The sequence below is a fragment of the Sus scrofa genome, chromosome 14 (assembly GCF_054392235.1).
Source record: "Sus scrofa isolate SSC_HxYL_T2T_F1_AM1 chromosome 14, Sscrofa_HxYL_maternal_Yorkshire_Landrace_v2.0, whole genome shotgun sequence".
NCBI lineage: Eukaryota > Metazoa > Chordata > Mammalia > Artiodactyla > Suidae > Sus > Sus scrofa.
The window spans coordinates 147947808-147970395 of NC_139396.1; the positions used below are offsets into that span (position 1 = coordinate 147947808).

The 22588-nt window shown below is 38.3% G+C and overlaps 1 protein-coding gene across 26 annotated transcripts in view; it reads left to right on the forward strand.

Annotated features, from left to right (window-relative positions):
• TRUB1 (TruB pseudouridine synthase family member 1) overlaps window positions 1-22588 on the forward strand; it is a 70043-nt gene that overhangs the window by 15466 nt on the left and 31989 nt on the right. For 4 of the 26 annotated variants that reach the window (XR_014826315.1, XR_014826314.1, XM_001929396.6 and 1 more), the window contains exons 3-6: window positions 6085-6140; window positions 9570-9651; window positions 20470-20542; window positions 22443-22582. Coding sequence is in view for 7 of the 26 variants with exons in the window: in XM_001929396.6 (XP_001929431.1) it covers window positions 6085-6140; window positions 9570-9651; window positions 20470-20542; window positions 22443-22582 (351 nt within the window). In the remaining 19 variants the exon portion in view is untranslated. Of the gene's footprint in view, window positions 1-6084; window positions 6141-9569; window positions 9669-9916; window positions 11970-12475; window positions 14697-14770; window positions 18724-20120; window positions 20177-20469; window positions 20543-22442; window positions 22583-22588 lie in introns of those variants that run through there. The other 22 variants (XR_014826317.1, XR_014826316.1, XM_084994460.1 and 19 more) reach the window with 17 other exon arrangements.

Below are 22588 nucleotides of genomic sequence, written 5' to 3' on the forward strand. Positions count from 1 at the left end.
CAGTCAGATTCTTTTTTTTTTTTTTTTTTTGTCTTTTTGTCTTTTTGTTGTTGTTGTTGTTGTTGTTGTTGTTGTTGCTATTTCTTGGGCCGCTCCCGCGGCATATGGAGGTTCCCAGGCTAGGGGTTGAATCGGAGCTGTAGCCACCAGCCTACACCAGAGCCACAGCAACGCGGGATCCGAGCCGCGTCTGCAACCTACACCACAGCTCACGGCAACGCCGGATCGTTAACCCACTGAGCAAGGGCAGGGACCGAACCCGCGACCTCATGGTTCCTAGTCGGATTCGTTAACCACTGCGCCACGACGGGAACTCCTTTTTTTTTTTCTTAATTTTTTTATTTTCCCACTGTACAGCAAGGGGGTCAGGTTATCCTTACATGTATACATTACAATTACATTTTTTCCCCCACCCTTTCTTCTGTTGCAACATGAGTATCTAGACAAAGTTCTCAATGCTATTCAGCAGGATCTCCTTGTATATCTTTTCTAAGTTGTGTCTGATAAGCCCAAGCTCCCGATCCCTCCCACTCCCTCCCCCTCCCATCAGGCAGCCACAAGTCTTTTCTCCACGTCCATGATTTTCTTTTCTGAGGAGATGTTCATTTGTGCTGGATATTAGATTCCAGTTATAAGTGATATCATATGGTATTTGTCTTTGTCTTTCTGGCTCATTTCACTCAGGATGAGATTCTCTAGTTCCATCCATGTTGCTGCCAATGGCATTATGTCATTCCTTTTTTATGGCTGAGTAGTATTCCCTTGTGTATATATACCACCTCTTCCGAATCCAATCCTCTGTCGATGGACATTTGGGTTGTTTCCATGTCCTGGCTATTGTGAATAGTGCTGCAATGAACACGCGGGTGCATGTGTCTCTTTTAAGTAGAGTTTTGTCCGGATAGATGCCCAAGAGTGGGATTGTGGGGTCATATGGAAGTTCTATGTATAGATTCCTAAGGTATCGCCAAACTGTTCTCCATAGTGGCTGTACCAGTTTACATTCCCACCAACAGTGCAGGAGGGTTCCCTTTTCTCCACAGCCCCTCCAGCACTTGTTATTTGTGGATTTATTAATGATGGCCATTCTGACTGGTGTGAGGTGGTATCTCATGGTAGTTTTGATTTGCATTTCTCTTATAATCAGCGATGTTGAGCATTTTTTCATGTGTTTGCTGGCCATCTCTATATCTTCTTTGGAGAAATGTCTATTCAGGTCTTTTGCCCATTTTTTCCATTGATTGATTGGCTTTTTTGCTGTTGGGTTGTATAAGTTGCTTATATATTCTAGAGATTAAGCCCTTGTCAGTTGCATCATTTGAAACTATTTTCTCCCATTCTGTAAGTTGTCTTTTTGTTTTCTTTTGGGTTTCCTTTGCTGTGCAAAAGCTTTTCAGTTTGATGAGGTCCCATGGGTTTATTTTTGCTCTAATTTCTATTGCTTTGGGAGACTGACCTGAGAAAATATTCATGATGTTGATGTCACAGAGTGTTTTGCCTATGTTTTCTTCTAGGAGTTTGATGGTGTCCTGTCGTATATTTAAGTCTTTAAGCCATTTTGAGTTTATTTTTGTGCATAGTGTGAGGGTGTGTTCTAGTTTCATTGCTTTGCATGCAGCTGTCCAGGTTTCCCAGCAATGCTTGCTGAATAGACTTTCTTTTTCCCATTTTATGTTCTTGCCTCCCTTGTCAAAGATGAATTGACCATAGGTGTCAGGGTTTATTTCTGGATTCTCTATTCTGTTCCATTGGTCTGTCTGTCTGTTTTGATACCAGTACCACACTGTTTTGATGACTGTGGCTTTGTAGTATTTCTTGAAGTCTGGAAGAGTTATGCCTCCTGCTTGGTTTTTGTTTCTTAGGATTGCTTTGGCGATTCTGGGTCTTTTGTTGTTTCATATAAATGTTTGGATTGTTTGTTCTAGTTCTGTGAAAAATGTCATGGGTAACTTGATAGGGATTGCATTGAATCTGTAGATTGCTTTGGGTAGTATGGCCATTTTTACAATATTGATTTTCCCAATCCAGGAACATGGAATATCTTTCCATTTCTTTACATCTTCTTTGATTTCTTTGATTAAAGTTTTATAGTTCTTGGCATGTAGGTCCTTTACCTCCTTGGTCAGGTGTATTCCGAGGTATTTGATTTTGTGAGGTGCAATTTTAAAATGTATCGTATTTTTGTATTCCTTTTCTAATATTTCATTGCTGGTATACAGAAATGCAACTGACTTCTGAATGTTGATCTTATATCCTGCTACTTTGCTGAATTTATTAATCAGTTCAAGTAGTTTTGGGGTTGAGTCCTTAGGGTTTTCTATGTATAGTATCATGTCATCTGCATACAGTGACAGTTTTATGTCTTCTCTTCCTATTTGGATGCCTTTTATTTCTTTTGTTTGTCTAATTGCTGTGGCTAGGACTTCCAAAACTATGTTGAAGAGCAGTGGTGAGAGTGGGCATCCCTGTCTTGTTCCAGATTTGAGTGAGAAGGCTTTCAGTTTTTCCCCATTGAGTATTATATTTGCTGTGGGTTTATCATAAATGGCTTTGATTATATTCAGGAATGTTCCCTCTATACCCACTTTGGCGAGGGTCTTGTTCATGAATGGATGTTGGACTTTGTCAGATGCTTTTTCTGCGTCTATTGAGATGATCATATGATTTTTGACTTTTTTTTGTTAATGTGGTGTATGATGCTGATTGATTTGTGTATGTTGAACCATCCTTGTGAACCTGGGATGAACCCAACCTGGTCATGGTGTATAATTTTTTTGGTACGTTGTTGGATTTGGTTGGCTAAGATTTTGTTGAGAATTTTTGCATCTATATTCATCAATGATATTGGGCGATAGTTTTCTTTTTTGGTGGTATCTCTGTCTGGTTTTGGAATGAGGGTGATGGTGGCCTCATAGAATGTCTTTGGGAGTATTCCTTCTTCTTCAACCTTTTGAAAGAGTTTAAGGAGGATGGGCACCAATTCCTCTTTATATGTTTGATAAAATTCACCTGTGAAGCCATCTGGTCCTGGACTTTTATTTGTAGGGAGTGATTTTATGACCTCTTCAATTTCATTTCTAGTGATTGGTCTGTTTAGTTGGTCTGTTTCTACTTGATTCAGTTTTGGCAGGCTGTAAGATTCTAGAAAATTGTCCATTTCTTCCAGATTGTCAAACTTGTTGCCATATAGTTGTTCATAGTATTCTCTTATGGTTTTTTGTATTTCTGCTGTATCCGTTGTGATTTCTCCTTTTTCATTTATAATTTTGGTTATTTGGGTTCTTTCTCTCCTCTTTTTAGTGAGTCTGGCCAGGGGTTTGTCAATTTTGTTCACCTTTTCAAAGAAACAGCTCTTGGTTTTATTAATTTTCTCTATTGTTTTTTGAGTCTCTATTTTATTGATTTCTTCTTTGATCTTTATAATTTCCTTCCTTCTGCTGACTTTAGGACTTTTTTGTTCTTTTTCTAATTCATTTAGGTGGAGGGTTAAGTTGTCAATTTGGGATCTTTCTTCTTTTTTGAGAAAGGCCTGTATTGCTGTAAATTTCCCTCTGAGCACTGCTTTCGCAGCATCCCATAGATTTTGAGAGGTTGTGTCTTCATTGTCATTTGTTTCAAGGTAGTTTTTAATTTCCTTCTTGATTTCCTCATTGACCCATTGGTTTTTTAGTAGCATGTTGTTTAGTCTCCATGTAGTAGGTTTTTTCTCTTTCCTTTTCCCATGGTTGATTTCTAATTTCATGGCATTGTGGTCAGAGGAGATACTTGAGATAATTTCTATGCTCCTAAATTTATGGAGGTTAGCTTTGTGTCCCAATATGTGGTTGATTCTTGAGAATGTTCCAGGAGCATTTGAGAAGAATGTGTATTCTGATTTTTTTGGATGTAGTGTCCTGAAGATATCAATTAAGTCTAACTTTTCTATTGTTTCCTTTAGGATCTCTCTTGCTTTATTGGTTTTCTGTCTAGAGGATCTGTCCATTGATGTGAGGGGGGTATTAAGGTCTCCTACTATGATTGTATTCTCATCAATATCTCCCTTTATGTCTGTTAATGCAGTCAGATTCTTAACCCGCAGTGCCATGGTGGGAGCTCCTAAGATACCTTCTTATTTCTTTCGGGATCACTGAACTAGCAGAGAATCCGTCATCAGTCCAACATTTCAACCATGATAAAGTCAAACACATCAGCCTGCTCTTGGACACCCTGTACTCTGTGCTCATCCTCATGTCTGAGAATTTGTTCCTTCTTTGCAACATGTTTCTCTCTTCTTTTTGTGTTCAAATCCTACACATCCTTAAGGCCTAACTCAAGCTCTGAATGCTTGAATATAGCATTCTCTGGCCTCTGGAATGCTCCCTCCTTTGACACCGCCCCCCACAGCACTTAGTCTTTGTGTTCATTTTGACACTTAATCATATACTGTCATATTGTTATTTAGTGTCATTAATTCAGGCAGCATTTTTTTGAGCACTTGTAGTTTCCCTTGTCTGTACTATATTTTGCCCGTGAGATTATAAGCTCCTTCAAAGTCAGAAAATGTGCTGTTCCATTAAAAGTGTTCTTCTTAGGCCTCTGTGCATGGTAACGGCTCAAGAAATATTGATTGGAGATTCTTGAATGGAACAAAATTGAATTGGATCTTTATTATTGTACAGAGTTTGTCCCTCAGCATCAGCCACTACCATTTGGAAAGTGCTATGCTCAACAGAGAATCCTAAAGGCAGACAGTTTTTATATTAGTCCTTGAACCAATGTGAGTGTCATAGAAGCTTAAGGAGAATTTGGGATAGACTTTATGAAGGAAGCTGAGATGGGAGCTGTGTTTTGAAGGATGAACTATGAAGACTTTACTAAGGAGTACAGGGCACTGGGGCCCTGTCGAGGATTGTTGAGGAGGCTTTGTGCAGTGTGGGTTTCAGAAATGGGTACAAAATGCTGTGAATTGGAAGAGGAAGGGATAGGATGTAGAATAGGCAGGGTTACAATATTTAGGCTGATTTTGGCTGGTGGAAGTGGGAAGAAAGCCTTTGGTGAGTAGGGTAGCAGGGAGAGTGAAAAGAAAGCGGGTCTGCTATTAGTCTGGTTTGAATTTTAATTCCACCATTTACTACATATGAGATGCTGGGCAAAGTTCTTAATCACTCTATGCCTCAGTTTCCTCATCTGTTAAATAGGGGTAATTGTATTACCTTTTAGGGTTGTTATAAGGATTAAATGAGCTAATGAATGGAAAGCATTTAGAATAGAATCTGATACATGATGAACTCAATGAATGATTATCTGCTATAAATATTCACGATAATTCTTTCAGTCTGCCAATCATTTCTCCTTGTTTCTTGTAAGTCTCAATTGCGGTTATATTGTGTCCTTTACAAAATTGTATCCATTGATGAGAAATACTTCAATTCTTACAAAAATTTGCTTGCTAATTAAGTGAAGCAATGATAATACCCTCTCATCCTCACCTGGTGAAGTGTGTTTTCATAAAGATAATGCTTGAAAATCGAGGAGACATGTGAGCCGTTGTACTTTATATTTGGTCTGTGTGAATACACACTCTCCAGGCTCTCATTTACCCTGTTTTCTTCTTTGTGTTGGATTGATTTGTTGTTTCTATTTTCTTGATTGTATATTGCTGGGCACTAATCATCTTTAAATGGTTCATTAGTTATGATGATGGGTTCTGCTTTGTTCAGTAATGAACTCTGTCAAAGACTTTACCATACCATGATTAATTGTACCAAGTATTTTCACTGATGCCCGTATAAAATTCCAGTGAGTCCTTTGAGATTTTTCCAAAACTTTTTGTTGTCTATTTGTCTAGCTTGAGGTTTCTATTATGCTTCATACTTGGAGGAAGGAAAAAAAGTCTCTTTTCCATCCCCTCTTTAGAATTTCTTACTTGCATGATAGGTTCAACGGATTGCAGTAATAGGAGCCCTCAAATTATACTAAATCTATGTTCTTTCCAACTTTATGTTACATATGCCAGGAAAATATGACCAATATATGTCATAAAACATATTTTAAAACCTAGTTTTCACAGTAGAATGTCATAATATTTCTTTCTTTGATTTGTAGTGGTTGGAATTGGAAGGGGAACAAAAATGTTGACCAGTTTGTTAACAGGGTCCAAGGTAAGAATACTGGAATAGTTCTCTTTTTCTTGAAACTATTCTTAATGACCTATGTGTTGGATTTTATCAATTAAAAAATAAACTGTCAATGGACATTTGGGTTGTTTCCATGTCTTGGCTGTTGTGAATAGTGTTGCAGTGAATATGCAGATGCATGTGTCTTGTTGAAGGAAAGTTTTGTCCGCATATATGCCCCCCCCAAAAAATTTAAAAATAAGCTGTATAAATTGCATGAATGAGTGTTACCCCTGAATATTAATCATAATGTCTATAATCATGATATCTGAGATTCATAATATTGAGTTTATAATTTTTTTTGCTCTTTTTAGGGCTGCGCTTATAGCATATGGAGGTTCCTAGGCTAGGGGTCAAATCAGAGCTGTAGCTGCTGGCCTACACCACAGCCACAGCAACACTGTATCCTTAACCCACTGAGCAAGGATGCTAGTCAGATTCATTTCTGCTGAGTCATGATAGGAACTCTCGAGTTTACAGATTGAAAAACAAATTTGACTCATAGAAGCAAAAATTTTGCAGTGCCTATATTTGAAATATATATGTATTTAGGTTTTTTTTATATACTTGTATTTCTTAAATGAAAGGGAACTTACAGATAATATTCTATTGGGAGGTTTTTGTTGTTGTTGTTGTTTTGTTTTGTTTTGTTGTTTTTTGGTCTTTTGTCTTTTTAGGGCTGCACCCACAGCATATGGAGGTTCCCAGGCTACAGGTTGAATTGGAGCTGTAGCAGCCAGCCTACACTACAGCCACAGCAACGTGGGATCTGAGCCGCATCAGTGACCCACACCACAGCTCATGGCAACACCAGATCTTTAACCCACTGAGTGAGGCCAGGGATCAAACCTGCATCTTCATGGATGCTGGTCAGATTTGTTTCTCGCTGAGCCACGACGGGAACTCCTATTGGGAGATTTTTTAAAACCTTGGAATTTTTTGTAGAAACCATACCATTTGTAAGCCATGCATTTTCCAACAAAAGACATGCTCTGTTCAGTAGTTATAAAATGTTTATTTAATAAAAGAATGAGACTTCTTTAAAATGTTAAGTTATATCATTCATCTTTTTGAGTAGCGTTGATTAAATCCAAAAGCATCATTTATAAAGCATTTGATAGGAGAGGGAGGAAGAGTTATGCAGAAGCCAGAGAGGGAGGAGTCCTTCCCTGTCTTAGTTATTAACTTCTGCTCCTCTTCTGTAGTAGCTTTGCTCTGGCTGTTATCAGCTTTCTCTTGGGACATTTTTTCTCACTTCATTCTCTTTTGGGATTATGAGTATAATATGTACAAAAAGTGTAAGTGCTTATTATACGAAAGTCCCTCCTAAATTTCAGGCCTGTTATATTTCTTGAATGGCATATGCCATAGACACCTACATTTATTTTATTCAAGCAATTTCTGTTGGAAATCTTGATAACAGTTAATTTCATTTTTTAAAAAATTTCTATCTGTGATTTTTGGTAGCTTAGGCCAAGACAAAATATTCATCAAAAAGAGGGAGCATGCCAGTTCTTTAAGGAAGAGACTTTACTCTGGGCATAAAGTCAAAAAGAAATTTCTTACAGTAAGTGATAGTGAGTGATAGATAGTGGTTCTCAAAAATAGTTTTACAGTAGATGTGGAGGTGGGTCTGCATGAGATATAACTCAGGTAAAATGATTCTGGGAGAAGTTAGGCTAATGTGTCCCTATGACCAAACTTAATCTAAGTGTAGACTATAGATAACCTAGAGGAAGGCGGTAGATACATAGTGTCTTACCGTCTTCCCGAAATTAGGCTCTCTTTGAGCCAGTCGTTCAGCGGAATCTGGATAGCAGATGTACTTTGAAGTAATGGACTTCGATGAAGTTTTGGAGTATTATCTTTATTAGCTTTCTGTACTACTGATTAAAAGTTGGTTACTTAACATGTGCTTTTGCAACCAGATGAGCAGATAGAAGGGTTGATGTCCTAATATGAAATCACTGAATTCATATAAAGACTAATTACCATTTTCCAGGCATAAGGCTAGTCCCGTATCTATGTGTAATAAGCCATAGTGGTGCCTGTAGGCGAAGCTAGCAGTTCATCGGAAAGCAGCTTTGTATCTCCTCCAACCATTGAATAGTTGTTATCATTGGGATATTCAAACTCCAGCCCTCCATCCCCGAATATGTTCAGAGGACAATAATTTCCCCCCACGTGAAGAGTGACATTTTTAGGTTAAGTCAGTGTCAACTCTGAAGTGTGACTTGAATAATGCTCCTATGAAGCCAGCAACTTCCTGAGATTTGAGCATTTCTAATCCACTTTCTCCAGAGGTTAGTCGAGTTTTTACCTTTTCTTTACACTCTATTAATATTCATATACTTTATAAGTACTATACTGAAAATTTTGAAGGGTTAATGTTTATTAACTGTACAGAGCTCTTCCTTTTTTTTTTTTTGGCTTTTCTAGGGCCATACCTGTGGCATATGGAGGTTCCCAGGCTAGGAGTCGAATCAGAGTTACAGCCACCGGCCTACGCCACAGCCACAGCAATACAGGATCCGACCCACACCACAGCTCACGGCAACACCGGATCCTTAACCCACTGAGCGAGGTCAGGGATCGAACCCTCAACCTCATGGATACTAGTCGGATTCATTACCACTGAGCCACAATGGGGACTCCCTTGTTTAGCTTTTGTTTAAATGCATAATCAAGTTGCTAAATTTAATCTTGGTATTTCACATAAGAATTAATAAATCGATTAATTAAAATTAATTTTCATTGTATGGGTGGTGAAATTGTTGAATCTTGTGATGACTAGGTAGGAGTTTATTGCACCATTCTCTCTCATGGATATGTTTGAAAATTTTCCTTCACAGTCAAAACTACCCAGTAGAAAACTGATACTAAAAATGCGTTTTTGGAGTTCTCGTCGTGGCTCAGTGGTTAACGAATCTGACTAGGAACCATGAGGTTGAGGGTTTGATCCCTGGCCTCGCTCAGTGGGTTAAGGATCTGGCATTGCCGTGAGCTGTGGTGTAGGTCACAGACACGGCTCGGATCCCGAGTTGCTGTGGCTCTGGTGTAGGCCGGCAGCTACAGCTCCAATTGGACCCTAGCCTGGGAACCTCCATATACTGCCAGTGCGGCCCTAGAAAAAGACAAAAAAAAAAAAAAGTGTTTTCAATTATAGTATATTTATCAGCCATGTGTATCTATAAAATCAGACTTTTCCTTGTCACATTGGCTGGCATAGGAAGTTTGTAAATGTTCCTCAATCTATACGCTTCCCATTTAACTTACACTAATACAGCCACTGCAGTCTATTGTTTTTGCCTTTATTTGGCTTCAAGTTGGTAGTGTTAGTAAGGCCTGTATAAACTTGAAGACCTTTAACAGATCTTCTTTGCCTTACGGCCTCTTCCCTGGTTTCTCCTCTAGAGGTACATTGCCATTGGCGAACTGGGGAAAGCTACTGACACGCTGGATTCTACAGGGAAAGTAACAGAAGAAAAACCTTATGGTATGAAGTTCCTCTTAGTTCTTCTTTTTTTTTTTTTTGATTTTAATTGTTTAAATTTTATTTTATTTTATTTTATTTATTTATTTATTTATTTATTTTTTATTATTTTCCCACTGTACAGCAAGGGGGTCAGGTCATCCTTAGATGTATACATTGCAGTTACAGTTTTTTCCCCCACCCTTTCTTCTGTTGCAACATGAGTATCTAGACATAGTTCTCAATGCTATTCAGCAGGATCTCCTTATAAATCTATTCTAGGTTGTAGTTCTTCTTTTTAATATTTAGAGAAAGTTTGTATGAATTCAGAATTTTAAAATGAATCTCTTATATTCCCAGGGATTTTAATTGTCAGTATATGCCTTTAGGTTAAGAAGACTAGAAATTGTTTATCACATTATTGCTCATTTGCTATGTCTGTTGACAGATTTATAATAATTGCTTCTTTGGGAGTTCCCGTGGTGACTCAGTGGTTAACGAATCCGACGAGGAACCATAAGGTTTCAGGTTCGATCCCTGGCTTTGCTCAGTGGGTTGAGGATCTGGCGTTGCCGTGAGCTGTGGTGTAGGTTGCAGACGCGGCTCGGATCCCGCATTGCTGTGGCTCTGGTGTAGGCCGGAGGTCCGCAGCTCCAATTCGACCCCTAGCCTGGGAACCTCCATATGCCGCAGGAGCGGCCCCAGAAAAGGCAAAAAGACCAAAAAAAAAAAAAATTGCTTCTTTGCCTATAATCAGTTTTTTTGAAATATGCAGAATTCTTCCAGATAACTCCCTTGCCAAAAAACATTTGTAACTAGGATTGAGGACATTTTTCCTCATAAATGTGAACCAATGTGTAGAAACCGTCTTGCTCGATTGGGAGTGTCTTGCCGTTGTTGTTTTGTTGTTGTTGTTTTAATTACCTCTTAGCTATTGAAATAAATGTACCAGGCTTAGTACTTTAAAATTGATCATATTTTGATGCTTTTGGAGTATGTAAAAAGATGTGACAAAAGAAAAGCTGTTTATCTGGAAATAAAGCAGGACTCACTGGGGCTCATCTTAATTTTTCTGCCATTCCTTATTTCACTACTTTCAGAAAAGATAGATAAATGAAGTGGTTTCCTAGCAACTTTCATAGTGCTTATGCTATTTATAATGCAGCAATTGCAGTTTTTGTATAGTCAGTTCACCTACATTATTATGTCATCAATTGTGAATTATAGGGGGTAGGCTTTCTAGGGGGTTTTGTCTGGGCTTAAATGTCATCTTTTTTTAATGTAGCTATAGGCAGCCCAGCATCTGCTTCCCTATGTTTTGTTTGTTTGTTTGTTTTTTGGCTTTTTAGGGCCACACTTGTAGCATATGGAAGTTCCCTGGTCAAATTGGTGCTACAGCTGCCGGTCTACACCACAGCCACAGCAGCACAGGATCCGAGCCGCGTCTGTGACCTACACCACAGCTCACATCAATGCTGGATCTTTGACCCACTGAGCAAGGCCAGGGATTGAACCCTCATCTTCATGGGTACTAGTCAGGCTCATTACCATTGAGCCACCACAGCGGGGACTTCCTGCTTCCCTACATTTTTGTGTTGAATTGTCTTAATATATATTACATATTGCTCTAGTAGTGAGACCAACCTGTTCCTTGTTCATAACAGCTTCTCTTGTCCTTTTAATTTACATGTGGCTTAGTATGTTACATGATTAATTAAGCAACATAATGAAAAGAAAAATCACTGATTTGAGTCTTTTTAAAAACTGATGTTGAATTAGCCTTAAAATTATCATTATTAAGGAGTAATAGCAGGCTCTCACTTAATGGAAACCTTACTATAATCTTCAGCTTTTAAGATTATGCTTTTAAGATTAAAGTGGGCTAGGAAGATGTCAGAGATTTCCAGAGTGTCCATCCTACAGTATTTGTTAGTACATATATAATTAGGAGAATTGTGAGGAAGTCAAATTGGTGGACTTGTTGATTGAATGGGGTAATGACAGAGAAGAAGTTGTTAACCATGACTTAGGTTTCTGGGTTTTAAAACTGGTTACATGGCGGTGCAGTTCATTGAGTGGGCGTATTAGAAGAGGACCAGGAGTTCCCATCATGCCTTGGTGGTTTACGAACCTGATTAGGATCCATGAGGTCTCTGGGTTCAATTCCTGGCCTCGCTCAGCAGGTTGAGGATCCGGCATTGCCATGACATGTGGTGTAGGTTGCAGATGCAGCTTGGATTCCGCGTTGTATGGCTGTTCTTTAAGCTAGCAGCTACAACTTCGATTCAACCCCTAGCCTGGGAACCTCCATATGACATGGGTGCAGCCCTAAAAAGACAAAATAATAATAATAATAATAATAATAATAATAAGAGGACCAAAGAGATGAAACTACTTAAGCATACCCATTCTTCCTGCCCTTAAGCATTTTGGAATTTTTAAAAATTCTACTCTGTATTGTAAATAAACTTAAAGAAAGCTTATTAGTTTGTTAAAATCATCTCATTGTAATCTTGAAATAAGTCATGGAGAAACTAAGCAACTTTCTTCAGGCCCTGAAAAAGAGAGCTCCCTATCGTTTATTTTTTTATTATTTTATTTTTTTTGTCTTTTTGCCATTTCTTGGGCCACTCCCACGGCATATGGAGGTTCCCAGGCTAGGGGTCTAATCGGAGCTATAGCTGCCAGCCTACACCAGAGCCACAGTAACACGGGATCCGAGCTGCATCTGCGACCTACACCACAGCTCACGGCAACGCCAGATCCTCAACCCACTGAGCAAGGGCAGGGATCGAACCCACAACCTCATGGTTCCTAGTTGGATTCGTTAATCACTGCACCATGACAGGAACTCCCTCCCTATTGTTTATTGAATAGTATTTGTAGTCCCAGAAAATGAGAGCTTAGAGAAATGATTGACATGATTTTTCTATGTGATTTCATCAAATATTTGCCGTCAGTTTAAGCTGCTACAGCATGTACCAAGGGGAAGATTGTACGACCTACCCTGTATCCTTCAGGAACTTCTGTCGTATAGAGAATGAGGACCCATGTTCTCAGCCTTCTAAGACCTAATTCTAAGACCTATAACCAATATTTTGTAATGCCTTTTTTGTTATCCTAAAATGGAATGCAGAGGTATTCTCCCCCACCTACACATTTTTTAAAAAATCAATGTAATACAGTAAATGGACTATAAAGAAGAAATGGAGGTAATTTATAGTAAAATAGGCACATCAATATGTAAATGCACAGATATTACGCTATTGAAAGTCTTTGTGAAGTACTCAGATACCTAGATACACATAGCAGATACTCGTACATAAATCACTGTGAATGCCACACGTCAAATGGAGACTGACAGATGTGTTGTATTGATAACTCAGCACTGGAAAGTTCAGTATATATAAGACAACAAAAAATAACTCTGTGTTTAAATGGGAACTGGAATTAGATTTTAGCCTCAGGTAATTATAAACAGACTTTCACCCACATGAATAGCTGGCAGACATCCAGAAGTCATGTAGGGCCGAGGACAGCTCTTCACTGTGCTATAGCGCTGCACGTTGCAGGACATCTAGCATCCCCGGTCCTCGCCTGTTAAGTACTGCTGATGTCGCCCATCCACCCAATCAGTATAATACTCAAAAATACCTTTCTTAATGGACCTGTTGCGAACAATTAGCATCTGGTTAGAGAGAGGCAGTATACAGTAAAATGGCAAGTGAATGATCTTAGGTCATTTTGTCCTATCCAGACGAATACTCTTTTTACCTATAGAAAATAAATCTCTAGCTCACAATGTTCAAACCGTATTAATAGGGCCCTTTCTTTTATTCTCTAATGCCTTCTGTTGTTTCTAAATAGTGGGGTTTTTTTTTTTTTACCATTTATTAAATATATATTTTGCATGTTAATTCCTAAGCTGTGAACTTAAGACCATGTCTCTTTTGGTTCTTGGTGTGTGGAACAATATGTGGCACAAAGGATAAAACATTTAGTGTATAAACGAAGCTAGTGATAGAGGCATTTGCAAAGAAGATGACTGCAGGGAAGTCACAGGAGAGACAGGCAGAGTCCTCCCTTCCGCTGCTCTTTTCTCATCCACAGCAAGGTATTAAGTCTTGGGTATAGTTATCAGCGTCTCTAAGGACACGTGGCTTCAGTGTGCTCATCTGTTCTTCAGGGAGCTCGGGACACCAGGGCTGTAGCTTCCCAGCCTGTCTTGGATATGTGCCAAGCTTCTGGGAAAGCCTAACTGCTCCTATGAGGGGAATAGTTTTTTTCTCTCACTCCTGTGGCTTTTTCTTATTGGGAGGCAAGAAATGTGAAATTAAAGTGGTATCTCATGCTAATCCTCTGTTCTAAACACCGCCACCTCTTAGTCCCAAAATAGGGTGTTGCCAAGTCTTCTGGAGTAGATGCAGCTAAAGTTCTACCTAATGGTAGTGGCTCCTCTTGGACTTTGGTTCAGCTGTCCACATTTCCTGGAGAAAGCTGAAAAGTTGAATGGGGTCTCAAAATTGTCCTTTAAACAAATACGGCACACACCATAGAGAGGCTACTGTGTCACTGGGTATCAGTCATCCCATAGTGCCTTTTATTTGTTTCTAAACTTTTTTGTTACATATAAAGGAAAGTGATGACATTATAAACCTACAGTTTAATGAACTATCACAGAGCAAACATCCATGCAGCTACCACTCTAGCCCAGAAAGAGAAAATTCCGAGAAACCCCCCTTCATGCCCCGTCTCTGTCACTACAACGTCTCTCTTTTCCATGATAATTACTATTCTAACTGCCAACAATATGATGCTAATTCTAAAACCGTAGTATAGATTTGCCTGTTTTGGACTTTTTAACTTGCCGTGTGATATATTTATATATATTTTTATATAAATTATGTAGAGAGGTGTGTGACACACTTTTCTGTCATTAGACATTTGGGTTGACTCCAGTTTGGGGTTTTATGAATAAAGCTGCTATATGTATTTTATACCTGTTTTTGGTAGACATGTGCAGTTATTTGTCTTGAATATATACCCAAGTGGAATTGCTGGGTCATAGGGTAAGTGCGTGTTTTACTGTCCTTAAAAAAATTGTCAGTTTTTAAAGTGGTTATATAATTTTGCATTTCTACAGCAATGTGTAAGAGTTCCACTTGCTTCACATCCTTGGCAACACGTGGTAATTAGTCATGTTTTTAATTTTAACCACTCTGGTAAGTGTGTTATGATATTTCATTGTTGTTTTAATTTCAAAACTAATGAGATTTCAGCACTTTATTGTATGCCTTTTGGCTACTAAGCCATCTTTGTGTATGGTCCAGGTCTCTTGCCCATTTCTTTGTTTTTTCTTTTCCTATTGAATCACTTTTTTTAAAAGATGGATTTGTGTAAATTTTTTCTATGCTCTGGATATGTGCTCTTCTTTTGGGTGTATGTGTTACAGATATTTTCTCCTTTTCTGTGGCTTGTCTTTTGGAAAACAGAAATTCTTAGTTTTAATTTAGTCTCATTGATCAAGTCTTTTATGGTTAATTTTTTTTGGTGTCCTGTTTAAGAAAACTTTTCCCACCCCAAAAGCATGAGGATGTTTTTCTGTATTCTGATAGATTTATTCCTTTGCCTTTTACATTACATCTACAGTGCACCATTTTTTTCCTATGTGGATATCCAGTGGGGCTAGTACATTTCCTCCTCGGTCACAGATCAACATCATATAAGCATAGGTTTGTTTGGAATCTGTTTTTGTTGCATTGGTCTGTTTGTCCTTGTGCTAACACCAAACTGTCTTAATTGCCATAGTTTTAGAATAAGTCTTTTTTTTTTTGTTTTTTTTGTTTTTTTTGTCTTTTTTTGCCATTTCTTGGGCCGCTCCCGCAGCATATGGAGGTTCCCAGGCTAGGGGTCTAATCGGAGCTGTAGCCTCCGGCCTACGCCAGAGCCACAGCAACGTGGGATCCGAGCCGCGTCTGCAACCTACACCACAGCTCACGGCAACGCCGGATCCTTAACCCACTGAGCAAGGGCAGGGACCGAACCCGCAACCTCATGGTTCCTAGTCGGATTCGTTAACCACTGCGCCACGACGGGAACTCCTAGAATAAGTCTTGATATCTAAAAGAGCTAGTTTTCCTACCTTGCTTTTATAATTTCTTTCTGTAGTTTTTTTTTTTTTTACTAGCTTTCTTAGCAAAGTAAGGGAATTGCCCTCTATTCCTAATTTGTTTTGTTTTTTTCATTCAATGAGCAGACATTGAATTTTGTCAACTTTTTCTTGTTTGATTTTCCTCCTTATTCAATTTTTTGTTTGTTTGTTTTTTGGTCTTTTTAGGGCCACACCCTCAGCATATGGAGGTTCTCAGGATAGGGCTCCAATCAGAGCTGCAGCTGCTGGCCTATGCCAGAGCCACAGCAATGACAGATCCAAGCCACATCTGTGACCTACACCACAGCTCATGGCAATGCCGAAACCTTAACCCACTGAGTGAGGCCAGGAATCGAACCCATGTCCTCATGGATGCTAGTCATGCTAGTCGGGTTTGGTAGCCACTGAGCCATGATGGGAGCTCCCCTCCTTATTCAAATATTAAGCTAAATTTACATTTCTAGAATAACTCCAACTTGATCATAATATGTCATCCTTTATATAAATTGTTGGATTTAGTTTGCTAATATTTAGTTAGGGTTTTTGTATTTTTGTCTGTGAGTAAGATTATCCTGTATTTTTCCTTTCTCAATGTCTTTGGTTTTGATATCAAGGTTATACTGACCTCATAAAATGGGATGGATAATATTCTCTCTCTCTTTTTTTATTCTTTGGAAGAGGACATGCGTCAGATTGGCATTATTTTATTTTCTAATGTTTGGTAGGTTTTTTTTGTTTGTTTGTTTTTTTCTATTTTAGGGCTGTATCCATGGCATATGGAGGTTCCTAGGCTAGGGGTCGAATCGGAGCTATAGCTGCCAGCCTGTGCCACAGCCACAGCGACAGCAACTTGGGACCCAAGCCATGTCTGAAACCTACACCACAGCTCATGGCAATGCTAGATCCTTAACCCACTGAGCAAGGCCAGGGATCGAATCCTCATCCTCATGGATCCTAGTCGGGTTTGTTAACCACTGAGCCACGAAAGGAATGCCAAATGTTTGGTAGAATTTAATGGTAGACATCTAGTTGGAATTTTCTTTGTTAGGAAGCTTTTTAATCACGGATTGGATTTCTTTACTAGCTATCAAACTTAATATTTTTTTATTTCTTGTGTCGTTCTAGACGATTTTTTTCCCCTTGGAATTCATCCATTCCATCTAAAATTTCCAAGTTTTTGGTATAAAGTTGTTCCTTTGAGATTTTTCTTTTTATTTTGAAATAATATCAAAAGAAAAGTTGCAAAAATAAAACCATATTTTTTGTAGTTTTCAACATACAAACTTTCACTTCTTTTGTATACAAAACCAATAAGTACTTCATTTTTTATGCTGTTATGAATTGGATTTTCAAAATTTCAATTTCTGATAGTTCCTTGCTAGTATATACAAATGGAGATAGTCTTTCTTTATTAACCCCATGTCTTTCGGCCTTATTAAACTCACTTATTTATTCTGGCCCCTTTTGTATAGATTTTTTGTTAGGGCGGGTCTAAGGTAGACTTTCTCCCCAGGTCTGCATTAGCCCTACTCCTAAGGCATTGGCTTTTCTCGGGTGTCAGTCAGATGACCCGAGTATTCAGTAAAGTTTCTTCATTTGGAATTCAGACACCTCTTAAGAACTTTGGTAATTCTTTGGAGACTTACTGTATATGTGTGCAGCTTGGAATTTAGCCAGTCTCACATGGACCCCTATAGACATTTCTTTCTATGTGTAATTCTCTCAAATTCCTGCCGCTACTTGTCTCTCAAATTCTGATCTCTGTTTAGTGCTTTGTTTGTGATACCCTTCCCTGCAGTACTGTTCAGAAAGCACCTCCCAGCAAAACCAAGTGATTGTGGGCCTTACCTTGTTTTTTCTTTCTTCTCTCAGGTGTGATAGTCTTGCCGTATCGTGTCTAATGTTTGAAAACAGTTATTTTGTTATATATTTGTCAAATTTAACAGCTACTTCTGGTGACAAGACTTGTCCAGTAACAATTAGTATGTCCTGGTTGAATTTTTTTTGATGGGGGGAGTGGGGGCTTTTTAGGGCTGCACCCAATACATATGGAAGTTCCCAGGCTATGGGTTGAATTGGAGCTGTAGCTGCTGTCCTATGCCACAGCCACAGCAACACAGGTTCCGAGCTATATCTGTGACCAACACCGTAGCTCATGGCAACACCAGATCCCTGACCCACTGAGCAAGACCAGGGATAGTACCCGCATCCTCACAGATACTGGTCCGGTTTGTAACCCAACGAGAATTCCCAAGGTTGAATGTTTTTTTAACTACATCATATTGCTTTTAACTCCATAGTTCAGTTAAATACCAGTTTTCATGTTGTAAGTTCATTGCAAGAGTCAGTAAGTTTTAAGCAAATAATAACATGTAACATGATCTTATGTATGTTAATTTATGACAGTGATGTTTACACATTAATTCAAATGAATACTGTCACGTCGATAATTTATTAATTGTCTACACAAAGAATAATTACCCAAGTTCTATGGTACTTGTATCAAACCCATCATCTTCCTAAGAAGGAAGTTTGGGCTGTTTATTGGAAATGCTTTCTTTAGAGCTTTTATTCTTGATTTCTTTTAAAATCCTCTGGAGCTAGAGTCTGTATTCTTATAGGGACAATTATTATTCTTTGAATTGGACTAATATCATGTTTCAGATGGAGGCAGCATGCCTCACTACATATTAAAAACATCTGAAATATTAAATTTGCCTTTGTTGTAAAATAACTTGCTGCATAGGCTTTCTGTCTGGTGATTCAAGCATCAAATGAATGATTCCTAGGTGACTTTTAAATGCTCTTTTGACCTTGAGATTCTGTTACTCCTCAGCAAATTAAATTCAACAAGACTGTCTCCAGTGCCATCTTAATTGTGTGCATTATGTAAGAAGCAAAAAAGTTATCTTTGCCGTTAAGGAGATTAGAATTCCATTGATGAGGTAATACCCATATATATAGTAGATAACAGTTAAAAATTGTGAATGATTAATTACAGAATGAACAGCAAAACCATAAATGCCTAAGATGTTAAGTCAGAGAAGGAGACACCGTGGCAGAAGTAGAATGAGAAAGAATACATCTTGTCATCTTGTGTGGGGGAATATCAGTAAGAGAGCCACCGAAGCAGGACAAAGGAGCACACATTGGCAGGGATGTCAGTAAAGAGACCAGCCTGGCGGAAGTGGAAGCTGCTTGGTCTTATTTTCAAAATGTGTGGCTGACTAAAATAGGAACTATAGCAATTTTATTAACAATGGCATCTCTTTCAGCACTTGCCAGCCTGGCGGTAGCATTGGCTGTCTAGATTTGGAAATTTTGCATAACTAAGGTGCCACCAGTAATTATGTTGTAATGTTTCAGTAGAATAAAAATTTTATGGAAAAATCCTCATTCATGTCACAAGATACATATGTTTGAAAAACAGTACGAACGGAATAGCCGTCTCAGGTCTGCCTTTTTGTAGCTGCTAGGTGTTGGAGACATTCTTTTGAGTTCTGTAGTTCTTCTCTTTTTGAGTCTAGTAGACTCTGATCCTTTGTTCATGTTTAGCTTGTAAGGATCAAGGTCACAAGGTTAAGTAAGACTCTTGCTGCCTTGATAATGAAATCTGGACAACAGTGTTCCATGCTGTCTTTTAATTTTCATTCTGGTGTTGGAACAGTAATTCAAAGCACATTAATTAGTTTCTGTTTAATATCTTTCAAATAAAATCAAATTAGCATGCACATGCCAGAATAAAAAGTTTAAATTTCCTCCAAAGTGAAGAAGATTGTAATTTCTTCCCATTGGCTATAACCTAAACATGTTATAGAATATTTCTATAATTTAATTTATTGCTGAGTCTGAAATATATAGTCATCTGTATGTGAAAATCCCAAATATTGAATTTCAGTGTGTTATGGTTTTCAGTTGTTAATATAATAGAACAGTACTTTAATATTGCATCTTTTTGTTCGAAAGAGTATGAAACAAAAGCCAGAAACATGACTAATAAAAAGTCTTAGCTATGTATAGTCTCTTTTTGCCCTGGCTTATTTTTGAGGCAAGAGTCAAGACTCCTGAGCGAAATTCCAGGAGCAGTGAGGGAGGGAAGGAGACAGATAAAAACAGCTTTTCTTGCAGACAAAGTTAGATGTGAGTGTGGAAAGTTTATACCATGCCATTGAACAGTTTTGAAACCTATCAGGTAAAATTTTAAATGTGGTTGCTACTTGATAATTTTCAATAATTTATTCAGTTATAATACTTGATGCCTTGAAAACCTTAGAAATGAACTTTTATGGGTATTTTTCTGTTTACTTTCTGATCACTTCATTTTTATTTTTGATCACTGCAGGACCATTTCTATAGCTAATGCAACACTTTTCTCAGGTCTTCTGAAGGCCATAGTAAGTACGTAGTAAATGTATATAAGGTAATTGAATCATTTTTAATGGGAAAAAAATGAAGCAAAGGAAATTGAATTTAGTCTTAATGTTGAGTAGCATAAGACCTTCTCCCTCTTTTATCTCATCAATGTATATTTGATTCATCTCTACAAGGTAGAATTTGGCTTACAAAATGTACATTATAATAAATGCTTTATTGGTAATTTTTTTTTAATTTTCAGAATTGTAAGTGCTGTGAAAATAGCACATGTACTTCTGTGGTTGTTTTAGTGTCACTTTTTTGCTCATTTTTGGCAGATAAAATAACCCAAGAAGATATCGAAGGCATTCTACAGAAATTTACTGGGAATATAATGCAAGTACCTCCCCTGTAAGTTCAGTAATTGAATTCAAATAAATGTTTACTTTTATTTTCCAGTAGCTAACATCACTTTAATGAAGAAAAAAAAAAAAAAAGAAAGAGGAGTGGGGCTTCCCTTTACTATACAAGGCAGGTTTTAAATCTGACGTAACAAACGATTGCGTGATCCAGTAAGATGAACCTGATTTAAACGGAATGCAGAGCTTCTGACTCTAAGAGGTACTGGGATGTGGTCTCCTCTGGCCCTGGATGTTGCCACAGCCTGACGTCTGTGCTCTTCCAGGGTTTATTTATTTATTTTTTTTTTCTGATTCCATCTACAGACATCAGGGCAGTTCTGGAGAGTTCACTCTTTCCAGAATTGCTGTGAAGGAACCAGTCTAGTCTGGTATAGGCATCAGAATTGTGCTTCAGAGTCCAGTTGTCACTTCCTTTCAGGTGTTGGGACAATTCCTTTTGGGTCTAGAATCTTATAGTTCACAAGTCTCTGCAGCAAATGAAATGGATAACTATAATGTAATATAAAAGTATAAGGACATTGATTTACTCCTTGGCCATATTCTTTGTGCCCATTACCCTTTCAAACAAATTGCTTTTTTAAAAATGGCTTGTAGACTGTGTTGGGATATGTTACTAACAGTTCTTTTAGAATTAATATTTATTTGGTATTTTTAAAAGTCTTAGTTTTTTCAAGAACACTGAGATATTTATGGGGAAATGTTTTTTCATAATTTTACCTCAAATGTAAAGACTTAAAAATTGTAGCAGGATCTGAATAAACATTATTTTGGATCATTGTTGTTAAACTATATTAAATATTTATATTTATAAGAATTATTCTAGGGAGTTCCCGTCGTGGCTCAGCGGAAACGAATCTGACTAGGAACCATGAGGACGCAGGTTTGATCCCTGGCCTCACTTAGTGGGCTAAGGATTCGGTGTTGCTGTGAGCTGTGGTGTAGGTCGCAGACATGGCTGGGATCGGGCATTGCTGTGGCTCTGGCATAGGCCAGCAGCTACAGTTCTGATTCAACCCCTAGCCTGGAAACCTCCGCATGCCACAAGTGTGGCCCTAAAAAGACCAAAAAAAAAGAATTATTTTAGAATTTTCTTCTCTGATTGTTCCAAGAATTTTGAGGTCTAATAAAACTTAATCATACAGAGCTAAGATCCTTTAGGTAGTTTATTTGCTCTTTGGAAATATTTTGGTAACTTAATATGAAAAGAATATTATTATAGGAATTCCTGTTGTGGCTCAATGGTAAACAAATCTGACTGGGGACCATGAGGTTGCAGGTTTGATCCCTGGCCTTGCTCAGTGGGTTGAGGATCCAGTGTTGCCTTAAGCTGTGGTGTAGGTCGTGGACGCGGCTTGGATCCCTCGTTGCAGTGGCTCTAGTGTAGGCCAGCGGCTACAGCTCCAGTTAGACCGCTAGCCTGGGAACTTCCATGTGCCGTAGGAGCAGCCCTAGAAAAGACAGACCAAAAAAAAAATAATAATAAAAAATTATTATAATAGAAATACACTGTTTTAAGGAAATGTAGTGGAGATCATTGTTACTAGAGGCCTTGTAGCCTTAATCTAGAATGAGGACTGGTAAAGACACGAACTGACCATCTCCAGGAAGACGGTTAAAGAAAAGATTGACAACGTTGTTCATTGGGTGCCAGAATGAGCTGTAATAGCCTCAACGATATATAGAAACTCTATCCCTGACACCGGTGTGGAGTAGATTAGAAGGAAAATTAGTACATTCTTAGAAGGACTTTCAGTTTGAAGGGCTACTACTCATCCTTTCTTTCCATACTGTAATCTGAAATTATTCTCTCTCATTCTTTCTCAATCTCTCTCTATTCTTCCTCCCTCTTGTACCTTGCCTGCTTCCGTCTGCCTCTTGTACCTTGCAAGCTATTGTGCATTAAAGAAAGATGGACAGAGACTTTCATCTCTGATGAAGAGAGGTAAAGTAGTAGAAGCCAAACCTGCCAGGCCAGTTACGGTATACAGTATCTCCCTTCAGAATTTCCAGCCACCACTTTTCACATTAGGTAAGA